Source organism: Anolis sagrei, chromosome 4 (genome assembly GCF_037176765.1).
Source record: "Anolis sagrei isolate rAnoSag1 chromosome 4, rAnoSag1.mat, whole genome shotgun sequence".
Lineage (NCBI taxonomy): Eukaryota > Metazoa > Chordata > Lepidosauria > Squamata > Dactyloidae > Anolis > Anolis sagrei.
The window spans coordinates 63,843,442-63,871,010 of NC_090024.1; the positions used below are offsets into that span (position 1 = coordinate 63,843,442).

The window sequence follows — 27,569 nt, forward strand, 5'->3', positions numbered from 1 at the left end:
TTTTAAAGTTCTTCATCGGTTCTTTTTACTCACAAGCTATATCGGATAGTCAACAAAGTGTGCCCTGACTTGCTGATGAGAAAAGCTAATTTTGGGGCTCTAGCACCTATAATCCCCTAGCCAGCATTGGCAGTGGTTTTGCTCTGCCACATGAAAACTGATAAGTTGCCATAAAACCGTTTATTTTCATTTGTTCATGTTCCTTTTTAAGATCCCTTTCAATATGAGTAGCACTAAAGTCCCTATCTATACTGACATGAAGAACCAAAGTAGCCCTATGAGAGAGTACATGGAAGAAAACAGGATATGACAGCAGAACAATGTAACTTGGCTTAGTCAACATTTTGAAATGGGTATTTTCAACAGGTATCTGGGGCATCATTGTACTGATTTTGTACCAAGAGATATTATACAACATCACAAGAGAAGAAAGTGAAAGATAAAAGAAGGAAAATACAGCAACTGAAAATGAATATTGGAGAACACAGAAACAAAAGTTTGAGTTCTAATGTACTGCAAAACAAGCACATGTCACAGATAAGCACTGGCACAAGCATCAAGACAAAAGAAGCAAGGAAGGTCTTTAAATTAAGGCTAAGCATAATTTTCACAACATTGCAAGTTTGCTCTGAACCCTGGGAAGAGGGAGGACAACAGAGTATGGGGCAAATTGCTTTACCTATTCCTTATTTCAGGAAGGTGACCCCACAACCTAAAAATCATGCCATTTTATGGGGTTTGCAAAAATAAATAGACAGGAACTATTTCCAGAAAGGGACAGAATTCAATTGGAACTGCAAGAAAACTCATGTCAAGTCTCCACCCTGGAATCACATGCCAGAAAGCTCCCATTAATTTCATGTCCTGTCAATGACTACTGAACTAGTGTGTGGCATTTTGGTTCAGTTTGGATGATTTTTCAGTTTAAAGGCCATAGAGGTAAGGACAATATTTTGTTCTTTTTAACTGAAGTGGTGGTTATATACAGGGCAGAGGAAGTGAGTCAGTGAGCAAACTGAGAAGGGAAAACCGGAGTTGTACTAGTTAAGTTAAACTAAATGATGTCTGCCTAATGAAAATGGATGGATGTCATTCCAATCCATCCCACACACTAGTGACCGCAGCGCTGTTAGGAGGGGTTAGGAGATTAGAAAAGTAAGTAGATTCAGTGCAGATGTTGTCCTTAAAGCCAGAGACAGACAGCCCCAGGGTAAATGAAGCTTCATCACTAACAAATGCCTGAGCAGAAAGAAGTACCACAAAGGCATCCAGAAACAGCAAGCCTGCAATATAAATGTAGCATCAACCAAAGCATAAATTCTGACTAGCATGTGGACTTTCCCTCCCTACAAAGGAGGAAAGAAAGAGACATGTTTACATTGGCACAAACCAATGAAACTCTGGTGGCACCACTTTACAAAATTTGCAATGTATCTTTTGTTCATTTTCTGCCTTCCATGCCATGAAGAAATTCTGAGGAATCTTTAGCCATTTTTGTACCTAAAATGAAATGAGTAGATCTCATTGTTTATTGCCTATGTTGTAAGAATTAAGACTTGGAGGTATGAAGAGAAACATGTCTTTGGAATATGGAGCCTTAATTGTGTTGTATATTCTTCCTCTTGATTTCCATGACTGATAGCAAATTGAATGTGACCAATCAGCCCTTTCTTCAAGAGCAATGCTACAATCCTATAATGTTCTCTTCACTGAATTCAGAGACATATACTATCAGATATAGCATTATAGTTTTGATGGTTGTAAAAGTACAATCAGATACAAGAAAAAGCCACGGAAGATGTATTGGTATCACTGAATTCTTGATGGATTGTCACCTTATCATTGTAAAGAAGCTTGTGCGTTCCAGTGAACCTGCAGGCATAGCCGTCGGAGTAATGTGCTCCTGGGTTTCTCTGGATGGCAAGGCTGAAGGGGAAGAGCCAGACCAAGCACAAGCTGAAGTTCTCAGCAGTGGAGCAGATGGATTATAACATGGTATATGGTTCAATGGCTGTGAAAGTGGAAGAAGCCTGCAACTAATGAGAACCCACAGGTCGTTGGGTTAATTAATGCCACCGGATGGGACCCTCATTCTGTGAAGATCGTGTATTGATCGGCTGTGCACTGATCTCCACACATAAATAAAATTCATGCACAGGGATCTTCCAAGAAAAACAAAACAAAACCAACAAAAGCCCTATGGAGATCAGCAAGTGGTGACAAGGCCAGGTCTGTGAAATCTGGAAGCTCCTAGTAATATACTGGCACATGGAAAGTGGATATGGATTCAGTCGCTCTACCTCCAAAATCCGTGATGGTTGAGTAGTTAAGCAGATATATCCACGACTGAGCAGCCCTTTTTAAAGGATCCACTCTACTCACCCCATATGGGGAGAGGGCTAGAAAAGGTGCCCTAAATATTATCTGCCCCTCTTATCCCTGACTGGACTGATGCATCCAGAGGGGTCACTACCTTGCAGTCAAAAAAGAAAAAAATAACATTGGAACATGGAACACACAGACATTGTTGCACAACACAGACAGTGATTGCCCTGAATACAAGGCTGCTTTTATTGCAAGAGAGCTGAGACACTTTAACATTGATATAGCAGTACTTTAAGAGACCCGCAGAGCAGGAGAGGAACTGCTGAAAGAAGAAAAAGAAGGCTACACCTTCTTCTGGAAGAAGAAGGTGCCCCTATGTCTTCCCAACCCTGATATACACCTGTGAAATGTGGACCATCTGTAGACGTCACACCCAACTTCTGGAACGATTCCATCTGCGTTGCAAATCCCACAAATCTCTTTGGAAGACTAGTGAATAAATGTCAGCATTCTGGAAGAAGCAAAGACCACCAGCATTGAAGTGATGATCCTCCATCATCAACTTTGCTGGACTGGTTATGTTGTCCGAATGCCTGATCACTGTCTCTCAAAGCAGTTACTATACTCCCAACTCAAGAACAGAAAATGGAATGTTAGCTGACAGGAAAAGAGATTTAAAGATGGGCTTAAAGCTCACCTTTAAAACTGTGGCATAGATAATGAGAAATGGGAAGCCCTGGCGCTTGAGCAATCTAACTGGAAGTCAACTGTTACCAAATTCAAGGAGGCATGAATGGAGGGCAAAAGGAAAAAACATTTCAAGAGGAGGGCACATCAAGTCAATCCTTGACAGGACCGCCTTCCATCTGGAAATTGATGTCCTCATTGCAAAAGAACATGCAACTCAATAACAGGTCTCTACAGACCCACCGCCTAGACCCTACACTTGGAAGGCATCATACTTGTCCACGTGGGATTGCCTATGACTGATTCCTCAGATGCAAAACAACTAAATCCTGTCTTCAAAGTTAGGACCTCTTCACATGGGCCACTGTAATCACCACGGGATCATGGCGAATCCGGCAGTGCCCATCGGGGCGTGGGGAACCCATCACCCCATCCCCTGCATCACCCGGCTTACCAAGAAGCTAATCTTGTGAGGGGAAATGTTCACCCCTCGGCTTTCCCCCATTGCTTCTGGTGCAACACAAGAAGCATCCCGTGTTACCACAGTGGTACGCTGGTTCCGTTCTAATTTACCCGTCGAACCCCACTGGAAGTTCCTCTGTGTCATGAGATGGGTTCTGGCGGGCTCCGTGGGTAAATTATGGTTGAATCGGCATATGCCGCCAAAATAAGCATCGTCTGATGAGGTCACAAGTTTCCCCCGCCTTAAAGTAATCACCACTTTTCCTTTGGCATGGGACTTAATTTTCTTCTGCAAAAAAAATTAACTTCCCTTTATATTCAGTATATTAAAGGTGCAACTGTCTGAGAGAAATATTTTCTGCTTCAATATCATTTCAGGGGTTAGTGCATAAAAACAAACTGTAAAATGGTTTACATCTGTTTGTAGTTAGTTGGTTTGATGATTTGTGTATACATATAGGATAGCATAAAAACAATTAGTGGCCTAGAAACAATGTCTCTTGCTGCCAGAATCCAGATTGTAATTGTATCCCTATATTTTAAAGTGGTGCCATTTTATATTTTCTTTCTCACTTTTACCAAAAAAATACAAGTGGGGACAAATTCAATGTCTTTTCCTGTGAAATATCCTTGGCTAATTTTAAATTACTCCTCCCTTTTTTTTTGGAAAAAATGTTTTATAATTGCACATGGATCAAAAGACACTGGGGATGTATCAGTATACTCAGCTTGCAAAGAAAAGAAAAGAGAATTATTTCCTTGTGCAAGTGACCTGCACAATAACTATGGGTGGATTTATAACACACATGGAAACTGTGTGTTGTTTTTTCAGTGTAACTGCATCACTCTTTTTCTAGTAGAGGATTTAGCCAAGAGAAAAAGTTCTCCAGTTTCTCTTGTGGATGGTGCAGCTGAGGTTCTGGCATAGTGCACTAAATGAGAAAGTTAATGAGACTCTTTTGTATCCCGAGTGAGATTTGAGTTTCACAAACACACCCTTTCTCCTCTAGCTGAAACAGTTTCCTGCCAGGAACACAAATCCTGAGCAGACTTTTCTGCAAACAAAGCAGCTGTGGGGAAGAGGAAAAGCATTAATACATTCCTCTGCGGGGCTACTAACAAGAATGACCAAAAAAAAAGTAGGGGAGTAGTTTAAAATTAGCAGAGAGAAATAGTCAGGACAAATAATAGATTCTGTTTCCTCTACTTTCACCTGAACCCATTGCAAATTAAACTGTTTTTGAGCTGTGTTGGTCCCATACTCCAAAGAGCAGAGAAAATAGCTCCTCCCTGTCCTTGACATAAGGATCAGTATGTTAAGCATACTTATCAAAGAAGTGTGCTTGACCCAGCCACTTTTGTTCTGAAGGAAAAGCTAATAGTTAACAGACATTGTTTATGAGGAGAGATACTCTAAACCAGGATCTCTTAAAATGTAATCCATAAAGGAACCACGGATGGACCCAAAGATCAGCACCTCAATTTATGCAAGGTGTTAAAATTTATTTAATTTCCTTTCTGATATTTATTCTGACCAAAAATAAAGTTCTACTCTATTTAAGGGCCCTTCTACACAGCTATATAAAATCCAAATTGTCTGCTTTGAACTGGATTATCTGACAGTGTAGACTCAGATAATGAAGTTCAAAGCAGGTAATGGATAATATTCTAAATTATATGGCAGTGTAGAAGGACCCTAAGTGGTGCAACACAGAAATAGAACAAACAGCACATAATTCTTTTAATTGTTTTCCCAAATGACATCTCTCTCTGCAATTTTGGCATTCTTTCTTACTGGAAAGTGATATTTGTGTTACTACTTGTTTTTCACCTACTCACCCCCACTGAATGGCTCCACTTGTGTGTAAGAAGGGACAACTGGCATTACCTTTATGGATCAGTGGCCATTTCTGACACCTCACTTTCCCTCTTCACTGGGCCATTGAGAAAGATGGTATTTTGTGCCCGACCGGGTGTAGTTCCAGCTCACCAAAGTTGTTTTGGTGCCAGACGCTGAAATATTTGACACTGTGGATGATACAAAATAGATAAATATTTCAGGTCCATCATTGATAGAGTTCAGCAATGGTAGAACTGGACACCCAAATTCTATTCAGACAACGTCACGGCTGGAAATCAAATTCAGATTTCATTGTTGGCTATATAGGGCACTTGGGCCAATGGAGGATGGGGTCCCAAGGCTAATACTGTGCAGAAGCGAATAAACAAATTCAAACCATGCACATGTAACACATCCCCACCAAACCCAGTAAGAGAACTGTACAAGTACTGTAGTAATGGTAAAAAAATCACTCTTTTTGTCCATTCTCACTTTATTGTTAACTTTTCATACTGCAACGTGAATGCCAAAAAATACCAAAAAGATTAGTTATTATTCCTTTCATGCTGATGTGGGATCATGGTGCTAACAGGGACTCCAAAACTCATCTACCTCGTGGTAGATGCTCAGTTCATAGCAAATGGATTGTTTAACCCAATATCCACCACTGTGTTCTCCCTATCTTCAATGGGAGAGCACAAGTGAGTGGGATAATGGCATGACTGTTCTTTCCATGGCTAAGACCTCTGTGGTGCACCACTAATAAGGAGAAACAGTTGCTCAGTTTTCCTCAGAGAGCAAATCTATTGGCCCTATTTGCTTTCCACGGTGCCCAGAAGTTGTAAGCAAGAATGAAGTAGGACCACCAACTGTCTTGTCTTGTCTTGATTGCCACTCCCCACACAGTAGAAATGTGGATAGTGCACCAAGGATTGCCTCTCTCCAACCTTTTTTTCCCCTTCAAGGCAGGGAAAGGGATGAGAGAGTTTGGTATTTCTTGTTCACAGTTTAGTAGTTTTCCTCAATGTCAAGAGCTGCTTACCATCTATTTTGCCTTCCGAATAAAATCAGTGGCATTGAGGGCCTGTTGAGTGCTCAATGTAACTTGTAGCTTGACCCCCAAAAATAAACAATACAACAAGCTCTTGCATGCAGGTATGTTAAAGTGTCTGGGTTTCATGTTGATTCAATTTAAATTTATCTGGTCTTGTCCAGAGGACAAGGCTAGTTCAAGGATTGTAAGGATGTTTTTCTGGTCACTGGCATTGTGAAATTAAAGGACAGTCCTATAATCCAGTTTTCAATACTTCCCATTTGGAAGAGGAAATAAACCTATTCCATATTGGCTGAAAACTTCAACAGGTAGTGGTAGTGGAATAAAATATCACATTGGTTTATAAAAAACAAAAGTATGGTGGAATATGAATAGATAGAAATTCCTTGGGTCAATCTAATCTGGAAGAAGAATGAGGAACATTTGGAGAACATAAACATACAATGTAGAGTCAATCCCTCACAGTTGAATAATCTAGTATTATCAGTCAGAGCATGAAGTTTCTTGTTCTAATATTATCCCCTTCTAAAATATATAAATGAGTGATCTAGAAATGTCCTACTACTTAACCTTCTTTTACTTTTCCCCATCATTTTGATATTCTTCCATGATGTCTTTGGCCACATAGGTTTCCACCACCTGGAGAGAATTTCAGAAAGTGCTGCTTGACATACAACCTGGAAATAAGCCACACCAGCTGAAATTCTCTCATTTAAACAAGTATTGAAAATTGAGCAGACTTCCTAGTTTGGCAATGCTATGGGGTGTAGGTGCATCTTCCATTCACAGTGCCATACCATCTTCTCATCACACTTTTCTGTGATCCATGGAGCCTGTACTTCAGTGGTTCCCAACCTTTTTTTGACCAGGGCCCATTTTGACCAGGGCCCACTTGACCAGGGCCCACTTGACTAGGGCCCATTTTGATCAAGGCCCACTTGACCAGGGACTACTTTGACTAAGGACCACTTGACCAGGGACCACTCTGACTAGGGACCTCTCTCCAACATTAGTACCAAAAGCGACGTGACTGGTTACCTCTGTGGAAATAAAATAAAATAAATAAATAAAGGGGAAATAAAGGGAAAGGAGATTCGCAGACCAGATTTTTGTTCTCGCAGCCCACTGCTGGGCCGTAGCCCAATTTGGGATCCATTGCTGTACTTAGCATAATAACTTGTGTTCAGTCAACATGTCTGCAGACAAAGAAATGTTTGAAAGCCTCCAGAATGTTTTCTTGACAGTTCCAGGTGCTTCCATATCTTCCCATAGACCTGCTCTCACCCTGCCTACTACCCTGAAAAATAGCACAACAATTATATTTTAATTGTTTTTAAAATTGTATTGAAAGGTTCTCTCTTATGGTAATTTCATCTGTGAGCCACCTTGGATCTTCCCCTGGGCAAAAGGTGGCATATAAAACAAAACAAAACAAAACAAAACAAAACAAAACAAAACAAAACAAAACAAAACAAAACAAAACAAAACAAAACAAAACAAAACAAAACTTATAATTCTGAATCTGACCTGGCTTAATTTCAAGCTTCCATCCTAGCCTTACTTATCTCCTGTCGACTTTTCACTGTCTTTGCTTCTGAATAGGTAAACGTAGAGTTGCACTTTGCAGCCTTACTTCCAATTTATGAGTGTTATATTGGTGGTCAGTCCCTAGTTGTAAACATGAAATCCATTTATGTTCCATTTACATTTCAGATGTATAACCTTAAGGGAATTTTATGCACAATATTTCAAACATTTTTGTGCATGAAGCAAAGTTTTAATTTGCGTGTTTCAAAAAGATGGAGCCAATTTGAGATCGCTATATCTCTGCAACCGTGAACTGCCCATAAATGAAACTCTTACCATTTGAAAGGCTTTACATAGAGTTTCAATGGTTACTGCTAGATGCCTATCCCAGTGCGCAAATATGCTCTAGTCCCAGTCATTTGCAAGGTGCTAATCCTTAACATAAGGCCTAATTTATGATTATTTTAAAGATTTTTTTCCTACTCCAAATGGTTAGTAATACTTGATAACTTGTTAAACCGCTTGTAACTTTTTGTGTAATTGTAATATGTTACCATCGTGAAACATATAACTTTGAAATTTGGTCCATTATTTTGAAACACCCTGTACATTGAACCCTCACAGGGCAAAGGTGTCACTCTCTTGGCCATAGTTTTGAATCACTTCGGACAAGGGAGCCTGAACCTGTACAAAATGTCTTCCATGAACTTCTCATCCTCTCCTACAGCCTTTTGTGAGGGCATGTAACTCTCCCAAGCAACTAGTATTTTGTTAGCTTTCCCCTCCTCCTCCTCCTCCTCCGTTCTGCTGCCATTCCACAGTTATTAACTTCTTATTTCAAAATTGGGGTTGCTTCATTTAGGCCTCATCTACACTGACCACTTAAGTCAGTTTCAAATCGGTATTAAAGAAAGTGGCTTCACGGTCAAATGATTATATGGGAAATCCTGGAACCGGCTAGAGGTCTGGCACTGATGCACAGTAAGGGCTTTCTTTCACACACTGTTGTGGGACTTTGTTGTCTGGCTACCACAGTTTTAAGCTAGTTTTGAACGGTACTAAATGGTCAGTGAAGATGGGGGCCTCAGTTACTTACTCAGCAGGGGCTACTGTGTGTAGTTGTGTAGTTTTTTCCTCCTCCTTCTAACTGGCTTTGCTATTCTGTGATCATGAGGAAATGTAATCTTGTTGAGAAATTGGGATTGCCTCAGTTACTCAGCAGGGGCCACTATTCCATTAGCTTCTCCATCCGCTCCTAATTGGCTCCTTTTCTGCTGCTCTTTCACAGTTGTGGAGGAAATTGGACTTATAATTCCAAAACTGGTATGACCTCTGGCCCCATCTACACCACCATATAATGCATATAATGTATTGAACCGCATTAAGTGAGTCTACACTGCTGTATAATGCAGATCAATGCAATTAAGCTGCAATCTCAAACTGCATTATATGGTAATGTAGATGGGGCCTCATTTACTCAACACCGGCTGCTATATTATTCTGTTTTTCTTTGTTTTTCAGGCCCCATCTACTCTGTCATCATAGTGCAGATTGAACTCCATTATATGGTCAATGTAGACTCAAATACTGCAATGCGCTCTACATGGGGTTGCCTTTGAAGACTGTTCAGAAGCTTCAATTGATCCAATGGGCAGTAGCCAGATTGTTCACCAGAGCAGCGTATAGGGAGCACACAACTCTCGTTATTTCAGCTCCACTGGCTGCAAGTCTGTTTTGAGCACAATTCAAGGTGCTGGCTTTATCCTATACAGTCCTAAATGGTTCCGGTTCAGCTTACCTGCCCGAATGCATCTCCTCCTATGAACCGCTTCGGAAATTAAGATTGTCTGGGGCAGGCATGTAGCCGGGAGGGGGGGGGGCTTGAGGGGCTTCAGCCCCCCCCCCCGAAATTCTCATGGTGGTTCGCGAAAAGGCCTTACTGGTGCATTATTTAAACAGTTATGTTTATTCATATCATGATCTGATCACCATAATCAATATATCCCATATGCATGGGGGTATTGGGGTAATGATACAAAAGGTTTGCTAGGCTAGACCCTCTTTCACTCAGACTCAGCCCCCCCCCGAAACTCAGCCCCCCCAACCCCCCCCTGAAAAATATTTAGCCCCCCCAAAACGAAATCCTGGCTACAGGCCTGGTCTGGGGAGGTCCTGCTCTTGGACCCTTCTCCTTCGCAGGTGCGGTTGGTAGGAACAAGGGACAGGCCATTCTCATTGGTGGACCCTCGACTATGGAACTCCCTCTCCAGAGACACTAGATCAGCCCCCTCCCTCCTAGCCTTCAGAAGAAAAGTAAAATCTTAGATGTGGGATCAGGCTTTAGGAGAATAAAAGGTAAAGGTTTTCCCCTGACAGTAAGTCCACTAGTGGCCAATTCTGGGGGTTGGTGCTCATCTCAATTTCTAAGCCGAAGAGCCAGCATGGTCCATAGACACCTCCAAGATTTTGTGGCCAGCATGACTTCATAGAGCACTGTTACCTTCCCATCGGAGCGGTACCTATTGATCTACTCACATTTGCATATTTTCAAACTGCTAGGTGAGCAAAAGCTGGAGCTAACAGCAGGAGCCCATCCTGCTCCCCGGAATCAAACCTGTGACCTTTCGGTCAGCAAGTTCAGCAGCTCAGTGTTTTAACCCACTGTGCCACCAGGGGCACCGGAGAATAGTGCAGTGCAATAACAGATTTGGAATATATGCAATGACTATGGAACCACCTGGACTATGATTATGGATGGCGTGATTTTAATATGAAATGGAATGTTTTTAATTATGTAACATGTATTAATTTTAACTCAATTTTTAATTTAAATATTTTGGAATTGTATGTGTTTTAAGGCATTGAATCATTGCCTCTCTTGTAAGTTGTATAAGTCAAAGGTGGGGTGTAAATAGGATAAATAAATAAATATAGTGCAGTGTAACTGCATTGAACTGGGTTATATGAGTCTACTCTGGCCATATAATGCAGTTCAATCAGCATTATAATGACTGGGTAGATGGAGCCAAATTTGTATTCTGTGGTTCTGAGGGAAAGTGGACTTCTTCTTCTTCCCCAGAATTTGGGATGGCCTCAGTGACTCAGAGGGCGCTGCTATTTCAGTAGCTTTTCCAATTCGGTTCCTAATTAGCTCCTTTCTCCCACTATTCTGTGGTTTTGAGTGAATGCGGACTTCTTATTCTGAAACTGCCTCAGTTACTTAGGGCAGGATGCTATTTCATTAGTGTTTCCTTCCCACTCCTAATTGGCTGCTTTTCGGCCTGTGTTTTGCAGCTGTGAGGGCTTCTTCTTACATACTCTGAAATTGGGATCACTTAGAGCAGGCTATTATTTTATTAGGTTTTTCCTCTGCCTCTTATTTAGATGCTGCCCTTCTGAGGGAGGCCCCAGCTACACTGCCATATAATGCAGTTTCAGAATGCAGAGTAAATGGATAATATGGCAATGTAGATCAGGCATGGGCAAACTTGGGCCCTCCCTCCGGGTGTTTTGGACTTCAACTCTTACTATTCCTAACAGCCTCAGGCCCTTTCCTTTTCCCCCTCAACCTCTGAAGCGGAAAGAAAGGAAGGGGCCTGGGGCTGTAGTAAGAGTTGAAGTCCAAAACCCCTGGAGGGCCCATGTTTGCCCATGTCTCCTGGCTTAGAGGTTGAATTGGTTGAGATTCTATGAAGCAGGTTGAATTGGTTGAGGCTAAATTGGTTCAAAGGCTGAATTGGATGAGATTCCATGAAGCAGGAAGAGAAATACTTTGAAATTTTCAAAGCCGCTGGAAAATGTGAGGGTGAGAAAGAGTTAATTGGGGTTGTCCCTGCCAAACTGGAGCGTTTGGAGGGTGCAATTCTTCAACATTTCCAGTTAGCCTGAATCTAAGCTGTGTAGGGCTTTAAGGGTCATCCCCAAGCACTTTGTACCTGTCTCCTGTTCCAACCCATCCTCTCCTCCTGCTGTTAAGCAGCCCGCCTTCCAAAGAAAGTCGAGGAGACCATAAATGACAAGCTTTCTGATGTCACCAGGGCTTCCCTTTCTGTTCTATTTCCTTCCCTATTCTGTCATCATACTGTCTATAATATATTGTTCCCTGTTGGTGGGAGTTGAAGTCCAAAACACCTGGAGGGAAAGCCAAAGTTTCCCCAGGCCTGGTTCAGAGGTTGAATTAGTTGAGACTCCATGGAGATATTGAGAAAAACTATAGCCAAATCTGGTGCCCTCAGTGGCATAGTGGGTTAAACTGCTGAGCTGCTCAGCTTGTTGACCAAAAGGTCGCAGGTTCAAATCCGGGAGTAGCATGAGCACCAGCTGTCAGCACCAGCTTCTGCCAACTTAGCAGTTCGAAAGCATGCAAATGTGAGTAGATCAATAGGTACCATTCTGGTGGGGAAGGTAAGGCGGGAAGGTAATGGCGCTCCATGTAGTCATGCCAGCCACATGACCTTGGAGGTGGGGAAGGTAAGGTGGGAATGTAATGGCACTCCATGTAGTCATGCTGGCTGCCATGTATCATGTTCTGCAGTTGGTGGTGGCAGGCCTAGCAGTTGGTGATGGAAGGGTTAATATAAGGATTGAGTAATCCTTATATTAGATTGTAAATAAGAATTCATGGGTGAAAGCAATTAAGGGTGGAGGTATGCAAGAGATGGGTTGCAGTTGGGTGTTTCTGGATATAAAGAGCTAGCTTTGGGACTGATCTTTGGGAGAAAAGTATTTGTTTTATCTTGGTGGTAGATGCTGCTGGTTTTCTCCCAGGTTTATGGATTTTCGGTGACCTGTCTCCTGAATCTTTGGAACCTTGAATCTTTGGACTGGTTTTTGACTACGGTATAGACGAGGGGATCTCAAACTAAGGCCCAGGGGCCGGATACAGCCTTCCAAGGTAATTTTCCCAGCCCTCGCTCGGGGTCACCCTAAGTCTGAAATGACTTTGAAAGCACACAACAATAACAGTCCTATCTCATCGGCCAAAAACAGGCCCACACTTCCTGTTAAAATACTAATAAGTTTATATTTGTTAACGTTGTTCTTTTTTTAATTATTGTATTGTTTTTAAGTGTGTTTTGCACTACAAATAAGATATGTGCAGTGTGCATAGGAATTTATTCAATTTTTTTTCCAAATTATAATCCGGCTCTCCAACAGTTTGAGGGACTGTGACCGGGCCCTCTGTTTAAAAAGTTTGAGGACCGCTGGTATAGACTCTTGATTGCTGGACTTTGTTTATTGAACTCTAGGCGTTTGACCACGGGACTGAACCTTTTGACTATGGACTTACCTTGAACCTGCAACGGTGTTTGCTGTTTTTGTTTTATATTCTGTGGCTGAGTGCAATCTTTATGTTTTATATTTTGGACTATTAAAACTGTCAGAAAGTAGGTGCTGTTTTAATTAAACTGCCTGATACAAACTGGGTATTTGTTTGGTTCATCTCTACCTGAATAAGGCAGAGCCCACTGGCCACATAACCTTGGAGGTGTCCGGACAAGGCAGGCTCTTCGGCTTAGAAATGGAGATGAGCACCAACCCCTAGAGTTGGACACGACTGGACTTAATGTCAGGGGGAAACCTTTACCTTTACCTATAGCTAAATGTGCTGCAGAAGAATGCCCAGCCAGAACAAAACTTTTTTTCAATTTGATAAACTTTCCCCGTGTTGTTTTTTTTTAAATGAGAGAACCAATTAGGAAAACGACTTGTATATATAGGAACTAAAAAAAATCGTGCAATCCATTTCGAGCTGGATTCAGAAACTGGATTAGAGGGCAGTGTAGATGCTGCCTCAGTTGCTCAACCTGGGCTGCTGTATCACTAGCTATATCAACTTCCCGCTTCTAATGGGCTCCGTTTTGGATTAGGATCTCTAGGTTTGTGTGAACCCTAAAAAAGGCTTCTGTGCGGGAATGTGGACCTGAGAGGAGGTTTGTCCAGCGCGCGGGGTGCTGCTTGGCTGCTTCTTCCTCCGCGTTGCCGGCCTTTTCCTGCAAAGGGAGTCAGCCTTGGTCTGGCTGAGCCGGGAGGCATAGCGAAGGGAGGAAGGAAGCCCGGGGCGAGGAGCGGGAGGCGGCCCTCTAGCGGGGGAAAGGCGGCAGGCAGGCGCCGTGTTCTCCGGCTGGGCGTGACTTGGCAGCCGCTCTCCGCTCTCTCTCTCTCTCTGGGCTGCTCTCCCGCTCCTCTCCGCGCTCGCTTCGCCCGCCTGACTTCCATCCTCGCTGCGAGGGGACTCTCCAGGGCGAGAGAGAGAGAGAGAGAGAGAGAGAGGGCGGGAGAGAGGGAGCCGAGCCGAGGGAGAGGAGCCAGGCGGAGGCTGCGCGGGGCTCGGGGAGCGCAACAGGGAGCGAGGCAGCCAGCGCCGTCTTTTTTCCCCCGGAGTTACAGCGAGGAGGAGCAGCAGAAGCCGGAGGAGCTTCCCTTCTTTCTCCTTCCCCTTGGAGGGGGTCCCCTTGGAGGCGCCCCCTTTCCCGCCCTCTCTTTCCCCCGGAGGGCCGGCGGAGCGGGGCTTTTTCCCTCCCGAGGGAAAGGAATATGGGGAAAGTTGCAACTTGGCTCCTGACTTTGGCTGGACTTTTGCTGGCAGCCCGAGCAGAGACGTTCACAGGTAAGCAGCAGCGACCCCGGCCAAAGCCGCTTCGGGTGATCAGGCATCATCCTCGTCCTGTTCTTCAACAACTCGCTTTCTGGACTTCGGGATAATTCGGAATCTGGTGGGGAATTTGTAGTTTCGCGAGACACTAGTCTCAAGACGCTTAGAGCTCCCGTTACTTCCAATAGATGCGCCTCTGTGAGATTGTTGTTGTCATTCTGTTCTCAATGGCTTTCTTTTCGGACCCTCGTTAAGTCGGAACCCCGGGAGTTATAGTTCGACGAGGCACTCTTTTTTGCAGAACTAGGACTGCTAGGATAGATAGGTAAAGGTTTCCCCTTGGCATCTGCTACACTGAGGATTGAATGCAGTTTGGCACTACCTTAAACTATTGTGGAATCCAAGGAGTAACGGTGAAATGAAGAAGGAGAAGAAGGCGCCTGGGAGAGAAGGGGGAAGTTCAAGGCTGGGAGGGAAGGAAGGAAGGAAAGGAAGGAGCCCCCGCGTTTGTAAAGCACCAGCTTGGTGCAACTCGGGGGAAGATAAGGATCTCTAGCTTTGTGTGAACCCTACAAAAGAAAACTTTCCGCAAGTTGCCTGTGCTGCTGGCCGCAGCTTGAAGGCGGTCTCGGGGAGGTTGCACAGCCCTGGGCTTCCTCCCTTCTTCCCCCCTCTCTTCCTTTCCTTTCCAAGGACTCTCTGTCTGGGCAAAGTTAGCTCGGCTGGGGAATTTTTTTGCTTTGCTCAGCGGCGCCTCTGAGGGTGGCTCCGGAAAAAAGGGGGAAAGAGGAAGTTGCCTTGCCACAGGATGAGCCAAAGAGGCACAGGCATGCCCCTCTCTCTTGCTCCTTTGGGTAAATGGGAGTCAAGTTCTCCCCAAACTTGGGAGAGAGCAAGCCTGGGCAAACTTCAGCCATCCCTCCTGATGTTTTGGGCTTCAACTCCCACCATTCCTAACAGCCTCAGGGCCCTTCCTTTCCCCCTCAGCTGGTGGGAGTTGAAGTCCAAAACACCTGGAGGGAAGGCATGAGCAGACTTTGGCCCTCCCTCCAGGTGTTTTGGGCTTCAACTCGCACCATTCCTGACAGCCTCAGAACCCTTCCTTTTCCCCCTCAGCTGCTTAGGAATTGTGGGAGTTGAAGTCAAAAACACCTGGAAGGCGGTCATGAGCAAACTTCAGTCCTCCCTCCTGATGTTTTGGGCTTCAACTGGCACAATTCCTGACAGCCTCAGGACCCTTCCATTTCTCCCTCAACTGTTTAAGAATTGTGGGAGTTGAAGTCCAAAACACTGGAAGAGAGGGCATGAGCAAACTGCATCCCTCCTTCCTGATATTTTGGGCTTCAACTCCCACCATTCCTAACAGCCTCAGGACCCTTTCCCCTCTCAGTTGCTTAGGAATTGTGGGAGTTGAAGTCCAAAACATCTGGAAGGAGGGCCCAAGTTTGCCCAGGCCTGATCTAGAGACTGGGACCAGGAGCAATGGATTGAATGGTGGGAAAGGAAACTCCATGTAAACATTCGGAGGGAAAGACTTATAGCAGTTTGATATGCAGCTTCATATTATGGTGGAATCTCCTTCTCCGGAGGTTCTTAAGCAGAGGCTGGATTGGCCATCTGTCAGGAGTGCTTTGATTGTGTTATCCTGCATGGCAGAATGGGGTTGGACTGGATTGCCCTTGGGAATCTCTTCCAACTTCAGGATTATGTGACTCTATACCAGGCATGGGCAAACTTGGGCGCTCCCTCCAGGTGTTTTGGGCTTCAACTCCCACCATTCCTAACAGCCTCAGGTCCCTTCCTTTTCCCTCTCAGCCACTTAAGGGATCCCCAAGGGGACATCCAGTCCAACCCCATTCTGCCATGCAGGAAGACATGATCAAAGCACTCCTGACAGATGGCCATCCAGCCTCTGCTTAAAAACCTCCACAGAAGGAGATTCCACTACACTCTGAAGCTGCATATCGAACTGCTCTACATGGAATAACCTTTCCTGCCATCTAAATCCATTACTCTGGGTCCTAGTCGTTAGACCAGGCATGGCCAAACTTTGGCCCTTCAGGGGTTTTGGATTTCAACTCCCACCATTCCTAACAGTCTCAGGCCGTTTCCTTAAACCTGCTTAAACCTGGAGGGCCCAAGTTTGCCCATGCCTGGTCTAGAGTCATAGAATCCTGTAATTGGAAGGGATCCCCGCAAGAGCCATCCAGTCCAACCCCATTCTGCTGTGCAGGAAGATACAATCAAAGCACTCCTGACAGATGGCAATTCAGCCTCTGATTAAACATCTCCTGAGAAGGAGATTCCATCACACTCTGAAGCTGCATATTGAACTGCTCTTGCCATCAGGAAGTTTTTTTCCAGATGTTTACATGGAATTTGTTTTCCTGACATTTGAATCCATCGCTCCAGGTCCTAGTCTCCAGGTACTTCCTAGTTGAAAGGGATCCTTAAGTTGCCATCCAGTCCAACCCCATTCTGCCATTTAGGAAGATACAATCAAAGCGCTCCTGGCAGATGGTCATCCAGCCTCTGCTTTAAAACCTCCAGAGAAGGAGATTCCACCACACTCTGAAGCTGCATGTTGAACTGTTCTTACAATCAGGAAGTTTTTTCCCCAAATGTTTACATGGAATTTCTTTTCCTGCCATTTGAATTCATTTCTCCAGGCATGGGCGAACTTTGGCCCTCACACAATTCCCAACAGCTGTTAGAAATTGTGGGAGTTGGAGACCAAAACACCTGGAGGGCTCTAGAGCAGCAGAAAGCAAGCTTGTCTCCTTCCTCAATTTGACATCCCTTCAAATACGTAAACATTCCTATCATTTGCCCTCTCTGCCTTCATTTCTCCCAAGTTGCCGCTCCTCATAGGACTCAGCTGCCAGACCTTTGACCATTTTGCTCTTTCCTCTTCCCTGGGCGCCTTCCAGCCTGGCAAAGAGAAAAGTAGGATGCCTTTCAGACGTGCTCCCCCTTTCTTTCTTTCTGCATTCGAAGGGGGACATTTGGCACCCTTGCAGTTGATCAGCCTGAAAGCAGAGAGGGGCAGGGCAGCTTGGGGACAACAGCAGGGAAGCAGCGTGGCTTCTCTTGTTTCCTTCACTTTCCTCATGCCAGGCTTTAACATCTGCCAGCTGGTGACAGCAGTGGATCATTGAGGCATAAAACTTTAAAACAAACACACACAAAAACCTACCTGGCAACCACAAGCTCTCAGCATCCTGCTGTTACTCTCCTCCACAGGATCTCCTTTAGTAACAAAGCACACACCATGTATATGGGTGCACGTGGGCCAGTCTTGGGCAAACTTTGGCCCTCTGGGTGTTTTGGACTTCAACTCCCACAATTCCTAACAGCCGGTAGGCTGTTAGGAATTGTGGGAGTTGAAGCCCAAAACACCCAGAGGGCCAAAGTTTGCCCATGCCTGATCTAGACTGTAGAATGAATACAGTTTGACACCAGGAACCCCTGGTGGCGCAATGGGTTAAACCCTTGTGGCTCCAGGACTGAAGACCGACAGGTTGAAGGTTTGAATCTGGGGAGAGCGTGGATGAGCTCCCTCTGTCAGCTCCAGCTCCCCAGGTGGGGACATGAGATAAGCCGCCCACAAGGATGGTAAACCATCAAAACATCTGTGCATCCTCTAGGCAATGTCCTTGCAGACAGTCAGTTGCGACTTCCAGTTTCTCAAGTTGCTCTTGACACTCCTGACACGAAAAATAAAAGTTTGACAGCACTTTGAATGCCATGGCTCAATGCTGTGGAATCTTGGGAGTTAAAATAGTATTATATGCCTCACCAAACTACAGATCTCTGGATTCCATTGCATTTAGTCATGGCAGGTAAAGTAGTGTCAAACTGCATTCATTCCATAGTGTAGAGATGCACCTTATGTATGGGTAATGGCGACACACAAAACCTCTTCAGTCTGAGCTGTTGCGAAACTGTTTGTTGACATAGTTGGAAGGAATGAGTAACATCGGTTTATTTAGAGTGCTTTTTTTCCCCTTTCCACATGAAGTATGAACTGTAGAAACCAAGGACAGAAATTGAAGACATCTGGGTGCCATGTTCTGCCTGCTTTGATCCTCAGCAGCAGAGGACGTGGTGTTTTATTGGTCTAAGTCTTGCTTGTGTGTAGCAGCAGCAGCATTGCCCTTATGTCACCAAATTTTAGTCTTGAAGAAATCCAAGCTCACTGATTTTCTTCTGTAAACACATTTTGGTTTAGTGGAATGTTCCAGGAACACTTTGTGTATGAAAGCCGCCTGTGTTTTCTCAACGTTTGCTTCTACGCTGGTAGATAAGTCAGGAGGTTCATTAGGGAAGAGATCTTTCAGAGTTTGCATTATTATGAAATATAACACGAAGGGAAGGACTGTCCCTTGCTCCCTTCTTAGGTTTCAGGGATGTAGCTGCAAGTTGTGAAACTTTGCTCACATTATTTTTGTTTTTCAAAGACTCCCAAGTCCACACTCCATTTAGTTCTGACTTAGATAAAGCTGTACCTCGTTGCTTAGTTTCGTAAATGTCATCACCGTCATCCAAACCCCCTCCTTTCCCATTGGGGAGAATAGCAGTTCCTGTTGGGTTGCGTTTACAAAAGTGAGAAAGCCAGCAGTTAAAATTTATTGCAGGTCCTTCTTAGGAACAATACTTTCACAGTGTCACTTGTGTACTTCTTGATTGTGATGTTAGTGTCTTTGGCTCCTGGCGGAAAAAGAGAATTGTTTGTACTCATCCACACATAACCTCTGTACTGGCTATTCTATTCAAGAAATGCCTGGTTCTGTACTAAACAAGATTTGTTTTGGCAGCTGTGTGAGCCAATATCTAGGCAAAATGGCAGGCTTTCAGTAAGCACTAATTCAAGTGCATTCTGTGGACAACTGCAGACTATGGAAAGATAACCATTGTACACTTTTTGTTGCACTCTAACATACAGTGAAATTGTACTTTAGAGCATTATAGTAAAGGTAAAGGTTTTCCCCTGACATTAAGTCCAATTGTGTCCGACTCTGGGGGTTGGTGCTCATCTCCATTTCTAAGCCGAAGAGCCGGCGTTGTCCATAGACACCTTATAGTTCACCATTAAAACGTCCAGAGGTACTTGTTGCACTTCAGTTGACAAAACCCACAGTGTTAATGCATACTAATGTTTCCTTAAGTATATAATTTCAGTTTTGTGAGTGATCATGCCATGTCAAACAAATCCCACAATGAAACTTAACAATCTGTCTGTGGATTATGGATCGGGAAAAGTGTGACTGCATATTTGTCACTTGATTATTTGTTTTAACATATACAATAGTGTCTTGCTTATCCAACCTTCACTCATCCAACGTTCTGTATTATCCAATGCAGTCTGCCTCCACCCAGATCCACAGCTGTTTCAATACATTGCGAAGTTTTGATTCTAAATTCGTAAATACAGTAATTACTACATAACATTACAGTGTATTGGAATGCTTTTTCTGTTGATTTGTTGTAAAACATGATGTTTTGGTGCTTAATTTGTAAAATCATAATGTAATTTTACGTTTAATAGGCTTTTCCTCAATTCCTCCTTATCCAACATTCTCGCTTATCCAACGTTCTGCTGGCCCATTTATGTTGAATAAGCGAGACTACTGTAGATTGATTTTTTTATTATGGTGGTTCTTCACTTGTGACCCACTTCTGTGTAAGTGAATTTGTTTCTGGGGAGGGTGTCCACAGATTTCAGCAGACTCTAAAATGTTCCTTAACCCAGGAAAGGTTAAGACCACATATTATGTTTAGTTCTTCTTTGTTGGGTATACTTTTCTGGGGACATAATCACCAATGTCCCCCTGATGGCACAGCGGGTTAAACTGCTGAGCTGCTGAATTTGCTGACCAAAAGGTTGCCGGTTCTAATCCAGGGAGCAGGGTGAGATTCCACTGTTAATCCCAACTTCTGCCAACCTAGCAGTTTGAAAACATGCACATGTCAGAAGATCAATAGGTACCGCTTCTGCGGGAAGGTAACGGTGCTCCATGCAGTCATGCTGGCCACATGGCCTCGGAGGTGTCTATGGACAACGCCAGCTCTTTGGCTTAGAAATGGAGATGACATTGCCCCCCAGAGTCAGACACGAATACACTTAATGGCGGGGAAACCATTACCTTTACCTGATCAGCAATGAAGGATGGGCATGAGCAGGAAGTAACATTTAACTACTATTTGAAGTTTCTGTTGGTGTTGTGAATATTCATAAAAACGTTGGAAAAGTTGAACAATTAATAACATGCTGACTTTTTAAACAGTACTGTTAGTTGACAGAAATTCAGTGGGTTGCTTAAAAATAGACGAGATTATCCAAATTGGCAGCCTGTTGTAAAAGCTAGTGCTCAAAGTTATATTTGAGATTGTAATATCAACTATAGAAAGGATCATAAAGATCATCTCGTTTAACATTGTCATATCCTCATGCTAAAGACAATTAAATCATTATATTACTTTCAGACCCTAGTATCTTAGTAGAATTTGAGCATAGTTAGTATGTCTTGACTTTGCATTGAATATTGCCAAATTTGAGTAATGAACACAGTGGGGATGATAATAAATAAGAGTTCAGATATACTGAAAATGAAGATACTGCTTCTGGTTTGTGACGTGTTTGGGTCATTTCTTTGGCAGATTATCCAAGACAAGCAAAACATTCTCCAAATGGTTTGGTTCAGATAGAAATAGGTTACAAAACTAAAGAGATATCGGCGATTGTGTAATCCTAAATGTTGGGTTTTGTATAAAGTAAAAGGTTTAGATGCCTTTTCTGTCAAATATCAACAAGATGGAGAGAGAGGTAATGGAACTGAAACAAGTGCATTTCTGTAAAAGCCTTCAGGGTTTTTTTATATAGCATTATATATGAGAAAAAGTGATGCATTTTGTTATAAGACAGACTTGTCTGGAGCTGGAGAGGCCTGTTATTAGGCTGCACAGTTATTTTGTGTCATACAAAATGGCAGACAAGTTGTATGCCATCTCATACTTCAACCCTGAAACCACCTATTCATACCGTTTAGGATTTCAGCCTAATATTTCAACACTTTGGTTGGAATAGTCACAAATCTTTACTGTGTCTGCTGGCACAACACTTGAGGTCTAGATTTGTATAATAAAGATAAAGGTTTCCCCTTGACATTAAGTCTAGTTGTGTCCGACTCTGGGTGGTGCTGCTCATCTCTATTTCTAAACTGAATAGCCAATGTTGTCCATAGATGCCTCCAAGATCATGTGGCCAGCATGACTGCATGAAGCAGCGTTACCTTCCTGGTGGAGTGGTACCTATTGATCTACTCGCATTTGCGTATTTTCAAACTGCCAGGTTGGCAGAAGCTGGGGCTGACCAGGAGCTCACCCCGCTCCCCAGATATGAACTGGCAAGTTCAGCAGCTCAGCAGGTTAACCTGCTGCACCACTGGGGCCATATAGATAGATAGATAGATAGATAGATAGATAGATAGATAGAGATAGATAGAGAGATTTGTATCTTTGCTGTCAATTATAGTTGTATGTATTTATTATAATTAGGTATAGCATTATGTTTAAGAATACATACATACATACATACATATATATATATATATATATAATAAATGAATCCCTTTGTGTTTGACAGATTGGTGATATCACCTTTTATATTTTTAATTTGTTTTTATGTTTTTCCTTTGTTTTGACTGATTTGCTTATTTTCGGTGTAACATGTAAAAAAAAACCTTTGTGTTTTGAACAGGAAATTTTGTTAAAAACATGGGTGGGCATATGTTGCCCATTTAGGGCCCATTCTTCTACTTCTAGTAGGCTTGGAGGCCACAGAGACTGCCAGGAATGCCAAAAATTCTTGAAGTTACAGGAAGCCCACTTTTCCTATAGAAAAAAAATATATATTGGGATTGTTAAGTAGCATGGAAGGAGTTTTAAAATCCATTTAAAAGGTGGATTTCTATTCCTGGGAGGCTTTGGAACAAACATTTACAAGAGTCGGGGGTAAGAACTATTCAGCACTATAAAAGAGCCTTGAGTGGGATCACATTTTGCCATAGAACCACATTTTGTCCAGCTTTGGCTTAAATGTGTTGTGTTAGCAAGTTGTGCTAATACAAGAATATTGTAGTGAATAGTTCTAATATGATGATCATGCTGATGTAGGGACCAATATGTCATTTTCCTTGGAAGAGCTGCATACCAGAGTAAAGTTGCACTATAATAGAAAATAAAATATACTTGTATATCCTCAGTATAAAATATACTTGTATATCCTCAGTATAATCAGATATACCATCAAAATATGCCTGCTGTTGATAAACAAAATCTGAAACCTAAGCAACAGTCCTGAAATAAAGTGACATGTGCTTAAATCCATTGTGCTATTGGGTCTAAGAACTATAGGCAACATCTCTGTATTGGATGTTTTGATCGAACCTAATACACATAAGCATGGGCCATGGTGTAGTAGTTGAAGTGTTGGGCTAGGATCTCACTCAGCCATGGAAACTCCCTGGGTAATTGTTGGCAAAGCACATTCCCGCAGCCTTAGTGGAAGTCAGTGGCAAATCTCTTGCCAAGAAAACCCGACGAAAGGGTAGCCATAACTCAGAGTTGAATTCAAGCTCCATAGCAACAATGATACACATAGTGCACAAATAGCATACTTGGTACGCCACAGGCTTGAAACATGCAGTTTGTACCTATGGGCATTGGTATCTGGGCGCATAAACAAGTAATGCAGAAATAAACTCTGTCTTCTGGACATTGGGTTTTGTCAGACCCATTGCTGGGATGCAATGTAGATGGAATCATTTTCTTTGTAGATTACTGTTTGCATTATCAATGCTTTCATATTCCATTTGCCTTTTCAATACTTGGTTAATAATGGATATTTGATGCATAATTTATTCTGTTATGAGCTGTTCACATATACCAATTATAAATTGATGTAGAGGTGGACAATTATTTGTACATCCTCCCAGTTTATGTTGTGAGTGATGAAGTGTGATTCTGGGATGCCTTCTGCTGTTTCACATATAGAATAGTGCTTGAGCACCCAACCAATAGAAGCTTTGTTGGAGCCAGCCAAATATTGGTTAGGAGAGAAAAGGTGAAGTTAGATATTGTCAAAGCCAGTAACACCAGCCATTAGATCATCCTAGTTTTATTTCACCATAGATGGCGATTTCATGTAACACACTATTTTGCTTTCGTAATACTTCATATATATTTTGTCTGGTGATTTTTATGCTGAAACCATATCAGACTTGTCTTGTATTACTTATTAAAAATTAAAGTTTTCTGTTCAGTCACTGATTAAAATGGCCCTGTTATTATGATAATATAGTGGAGAAAAGTATACCCTACAGTGTATAACAAGGATGTAATTATACTAAAGAACTCCTATAATGTATCTTTGGTCTCATCGTTTAGTTATCAAACTCTGGAAGAAAAATTACAGTGCTTGAAATAACCAAACAATATGTATAATAAAGTGTTTCATGATGATGTAATCTAATGGATTGACAATTGCAGTGTAATCACAGAATGCAGGGCACGTATATAATCTCTCCATCTCCCCAGAAATACGTAACTCTGGTGACTATAGGACAACAGTGGAACAACAAATGTCACGTTTCCCTTTATTGTTTAGCTGAGAAAATATTCCAGTCACTTATGATGAGTGTGTGCAGCAGCTGACTTTTCTTTTGGGAACTAAACTAACCAGTAACTTGATTGGGCTGACTTAAATGTTCCAGCAGTTTCCTTAAAAAATGATTTCTTTTAGTGATGAGTTTCTCCATACAACAGCATGTTATTTGCTTTCATATTAATCATGTATTTCTGTAGTCGGTTTCATAATTCTTATAATTGGCTATAAAGATACATTTGAAATAAAAGAAGGAAAGAATTCATGGCCCAGAATTCAAAGAAATGTATAAAGACAACTAATTCTGTCACACTTGCAGCTAGTTGAGGCTTACGTTTTTTCAAGAATAGTCTCTGGCAAATCTCTGAATATTGAGGAGAGTACAGTTGTCTCTCTATATTCACAGAATCAACCATCTACAGCTTGAAAATATATATGGGGAAACTACTGCCTTTACAAATTGTATAACAACATTTATATTGCTTGAAAAGATATATATATATATATATATATAATTTAAAAACAAACAAAAAGCAAATATTTTAATCCATGTTAAACAAGGCACACTGTTTTATTATCATGAGACTTGAGCATCTATGGATCTTGATATCTATGGGAGGTGGGGCGGGAACTAAATTCCAGTGCCCACTGCATTCAAAAGAAGTGTTTCTGTTCAGCCCACCAAAATAGGGGTTGTGGCATGGAGAGGGGAGTGAAAACTCCTACAGGGTTTAGTATCTGCCTGACATGTTATTTGTTTGTTTGGCTGCATGTTGCAAGTTGCTTCTGGTGTGAGAGAATCAGTCATCTACAAAGATGTTGCCCAGAGGATGCCCAGATGTGTTGCAATCCTGTGGGGAGGCTTCTCTCATGTCTCCCAAGTGGCCAGCTACTGATCCAAAGACATTTAGTACAATGCCAAGTTTTTAAACTGTGTATTTTTAAAATACATTACAATTGTACCCTCAGTTCGCTTCTGATAAGATAAATAAATCTTATTTGTTTTGACTTAATGTAGTTAAAAATAGCGTTGTCTCAGGCAATCATGATGAAACAGCACACACAAGCACTACATGATTCAAAATTAATGACTTTTAATTATTTGTTTTGTATGAACAGATGGATGTAAAATAAACTTTCTGGTAGGTTTTCTATTATATGACTTTTTGCTGTTTCCCTTTGATTCATTAGTTATGTCTTGGTATAGGTTTCTATTTTACTAAAATAATACATTTTGCACTTTGATAGTCATTGTTACCTATGCATTTTTCAGTTTTCACCTGGATTTCACCCATCTCTGTATTATTATTTGAATGTTCAGCATTTCAGTTTATAGAATTTTGTTTGCTGTGATCTACTGCTGATCACTAGGTGTAGCTGCATCTCTAAATCCACATTCCTAAGTCAGGACTGTAATGTTGGGTTTACTGAACGTGGTGCATTTTTGAGCTTGAGACATGAGGAAAAGGTGTTTAAGGCGTTTGGATTGTTTTGAAAGCTTGACGACATGCAAGTTGTGTACCTTTTTATTGGAAAGAAAATAAACCACAAAGTAAAGAGACCATGCAAGCCTGTGTAGTAATTTCTTTCTTCACTATTTCTATTTTAGACTGTTACTTTCCTGGTGGCTGCCAGAGATATAGGGGTAGTCAAAAATGATTGCACATATTTACGGCAGTAATACCGTAACATGGAATTATATCTGTTTTTCTTAGAATGTTTGTTCTTGTAAGTCAACAGCAATGTGCTAAGAATATATAATTTGGAGTATCATCCTGGGAAACTTTCTCCACTGAGAGCTATTCATTATGGAAACAGAGTTATTGAAAAGTGAATTTTAAATTGGCTGAAAATCACCTTTGGGCTGAAATATTAAGGTTAGCACCTTACGACCTAGTTTTGCTTTGGATTTGTATTTTTGTGGTAGCAATTCTGAACGCAAATCTCTCAGAGCTAAGGGAAAAATCAGTTTGTTCTACAATAGAAGATACTCTACTGCAATAAAAAGGCAGGAATTCTGCTGGGTACATGAATTTCTCTTGGGTACGCCCCAAATACGTCTGTGGAACTCAGATGCAGTGTTCAGTAGGCGTGTTGTTGATTTCTCCCCATGTGGCTGCCTTTAAATATGTTAGCAATTACATTGTTCAGTCCTGGCACTGTGCTTTGAAACTTGAAACAGCCGTGTATTTTGCTTATATTTGAGAATGCTGAAGGAATGTAGGAAGAAAAGTTTGTGTGGAATGTATTGCAAGCAAAGGGCAGTTAGCAAAACATAGCAATATAAAAAGGTATCCAGTATTACCACGCCGAGGGTAACATTTTTCCAATCAGGCAGTGATGTGGTGAACTGGGCCTGTCTAGTGGCATTAACTGTGAATCACAAAGGCTGAATTAGTGAGAATTGGAAGAAAATTGGTGAGGCTCTGGAAGAAATTGTTCAAAGTAATCAGACGAAACTAACTATATTTTAAACCTTTCTTTATGAGTAGATTTATGCAATTGCATTAAGTGTCAGTGAAGGCGAGCGTGGGATGACGTTTTCAGTGCTGGACTAGGACTCCGGGAGATGCGGGTTTGAATTCTCGCTCAGCCATGGAAGCCCACTGGGTGGTCTTGAGCAAGTCTCATTGGAAGGCAATGAGAAGGCGCCTTCTGAACAAATCATGCAACAAAAACTCCTTGAAGGTTCACCTTAGGGTCACCATAAATTGGAAGTGACTTGAAGGCATACAGAGACAAGTAATTTTCATCTGTGAGAGGTGGAAATGAGAAGGCTTTAGCAGCTTGTCTGCTGCTGGCAGAAGTGAAATAGAGTATTCTCTACTTGTCTAAAAAATATTTCTGATGAATAGTGATACCATACATATTTTTAAAGGAAAAGGAAATACTACTCAGAACAGATTCATAGATTGTCACAGAGTGCTGTGATAACCATTAACATCACTATCTTCAGGGTTAGAAATAATGCACAAATGGAAGTAGGGTTGTTAAAGATGGCTTGACACTGTCACTGGAAATGCTCTATGAATACAGAATCCTATTAGATGCTAGGGACAAAGTTGTTGTCCAGGTATATAAGATTCCCTGTAGTTAACAGTTGTGTAGACTTCAGATAAAACATTTTAATTCCTCTATATTTTGGTACGTCATAAACACACAATTCAATATAGTTATTAAAATGAGGCCTAAATACTGCTGAGGACAGCAGTACAAGTTAAGTATCTCCTGTCTGAAATGCTTGAAACATGTGTTGTTGTTTTTTAAAATTGTTTGTTTGGTGATTTTTTTTGTGATGGGGGGGATTTGGAATACCTGTGTTTCAGTATACATTCATAAGGAGATATCATGGAAGTTGAGACCCAAGTATAGACATAAAATTCATTTATATTCCATATATAACTGATACCTCTAG

General features: G+C 42.0%; 1 protein-coding gene across 14 annotated transcripts in view; it reads left to right on the top strand.

The window, feature by feature from the left end:
* Nucleotides 1–14,014: 14,014 nt before the first annotated feature.
* PTPRM (protein tyrosine phosphatase receptor type M) overlaps nucleotides 14,015–27,569 on the top strand; it is a 529,398-nt gene continuing 515,843 nt past the window's right edge. For 13 of the 14 annotated variants that reach the window (XM_060775055.2, XM_060775057.2, XM_060775056.2 and 10 more), the window contains exon 1: nucleotides 14,015–14,505. In XM_060775055.2, coding sequence (XP_060631038.2) covers nucleotides 14,433–14,505 — 73 coding nt within the window. In that variant the 5' untranslated portion in view covers nucleotides 14,015–14,432. The remainder of the gene's footprint in view (nucleotides 14,506–27,569) is intronic. The other variant, XM_060775068.2, reaches the window with a different exon arrangement.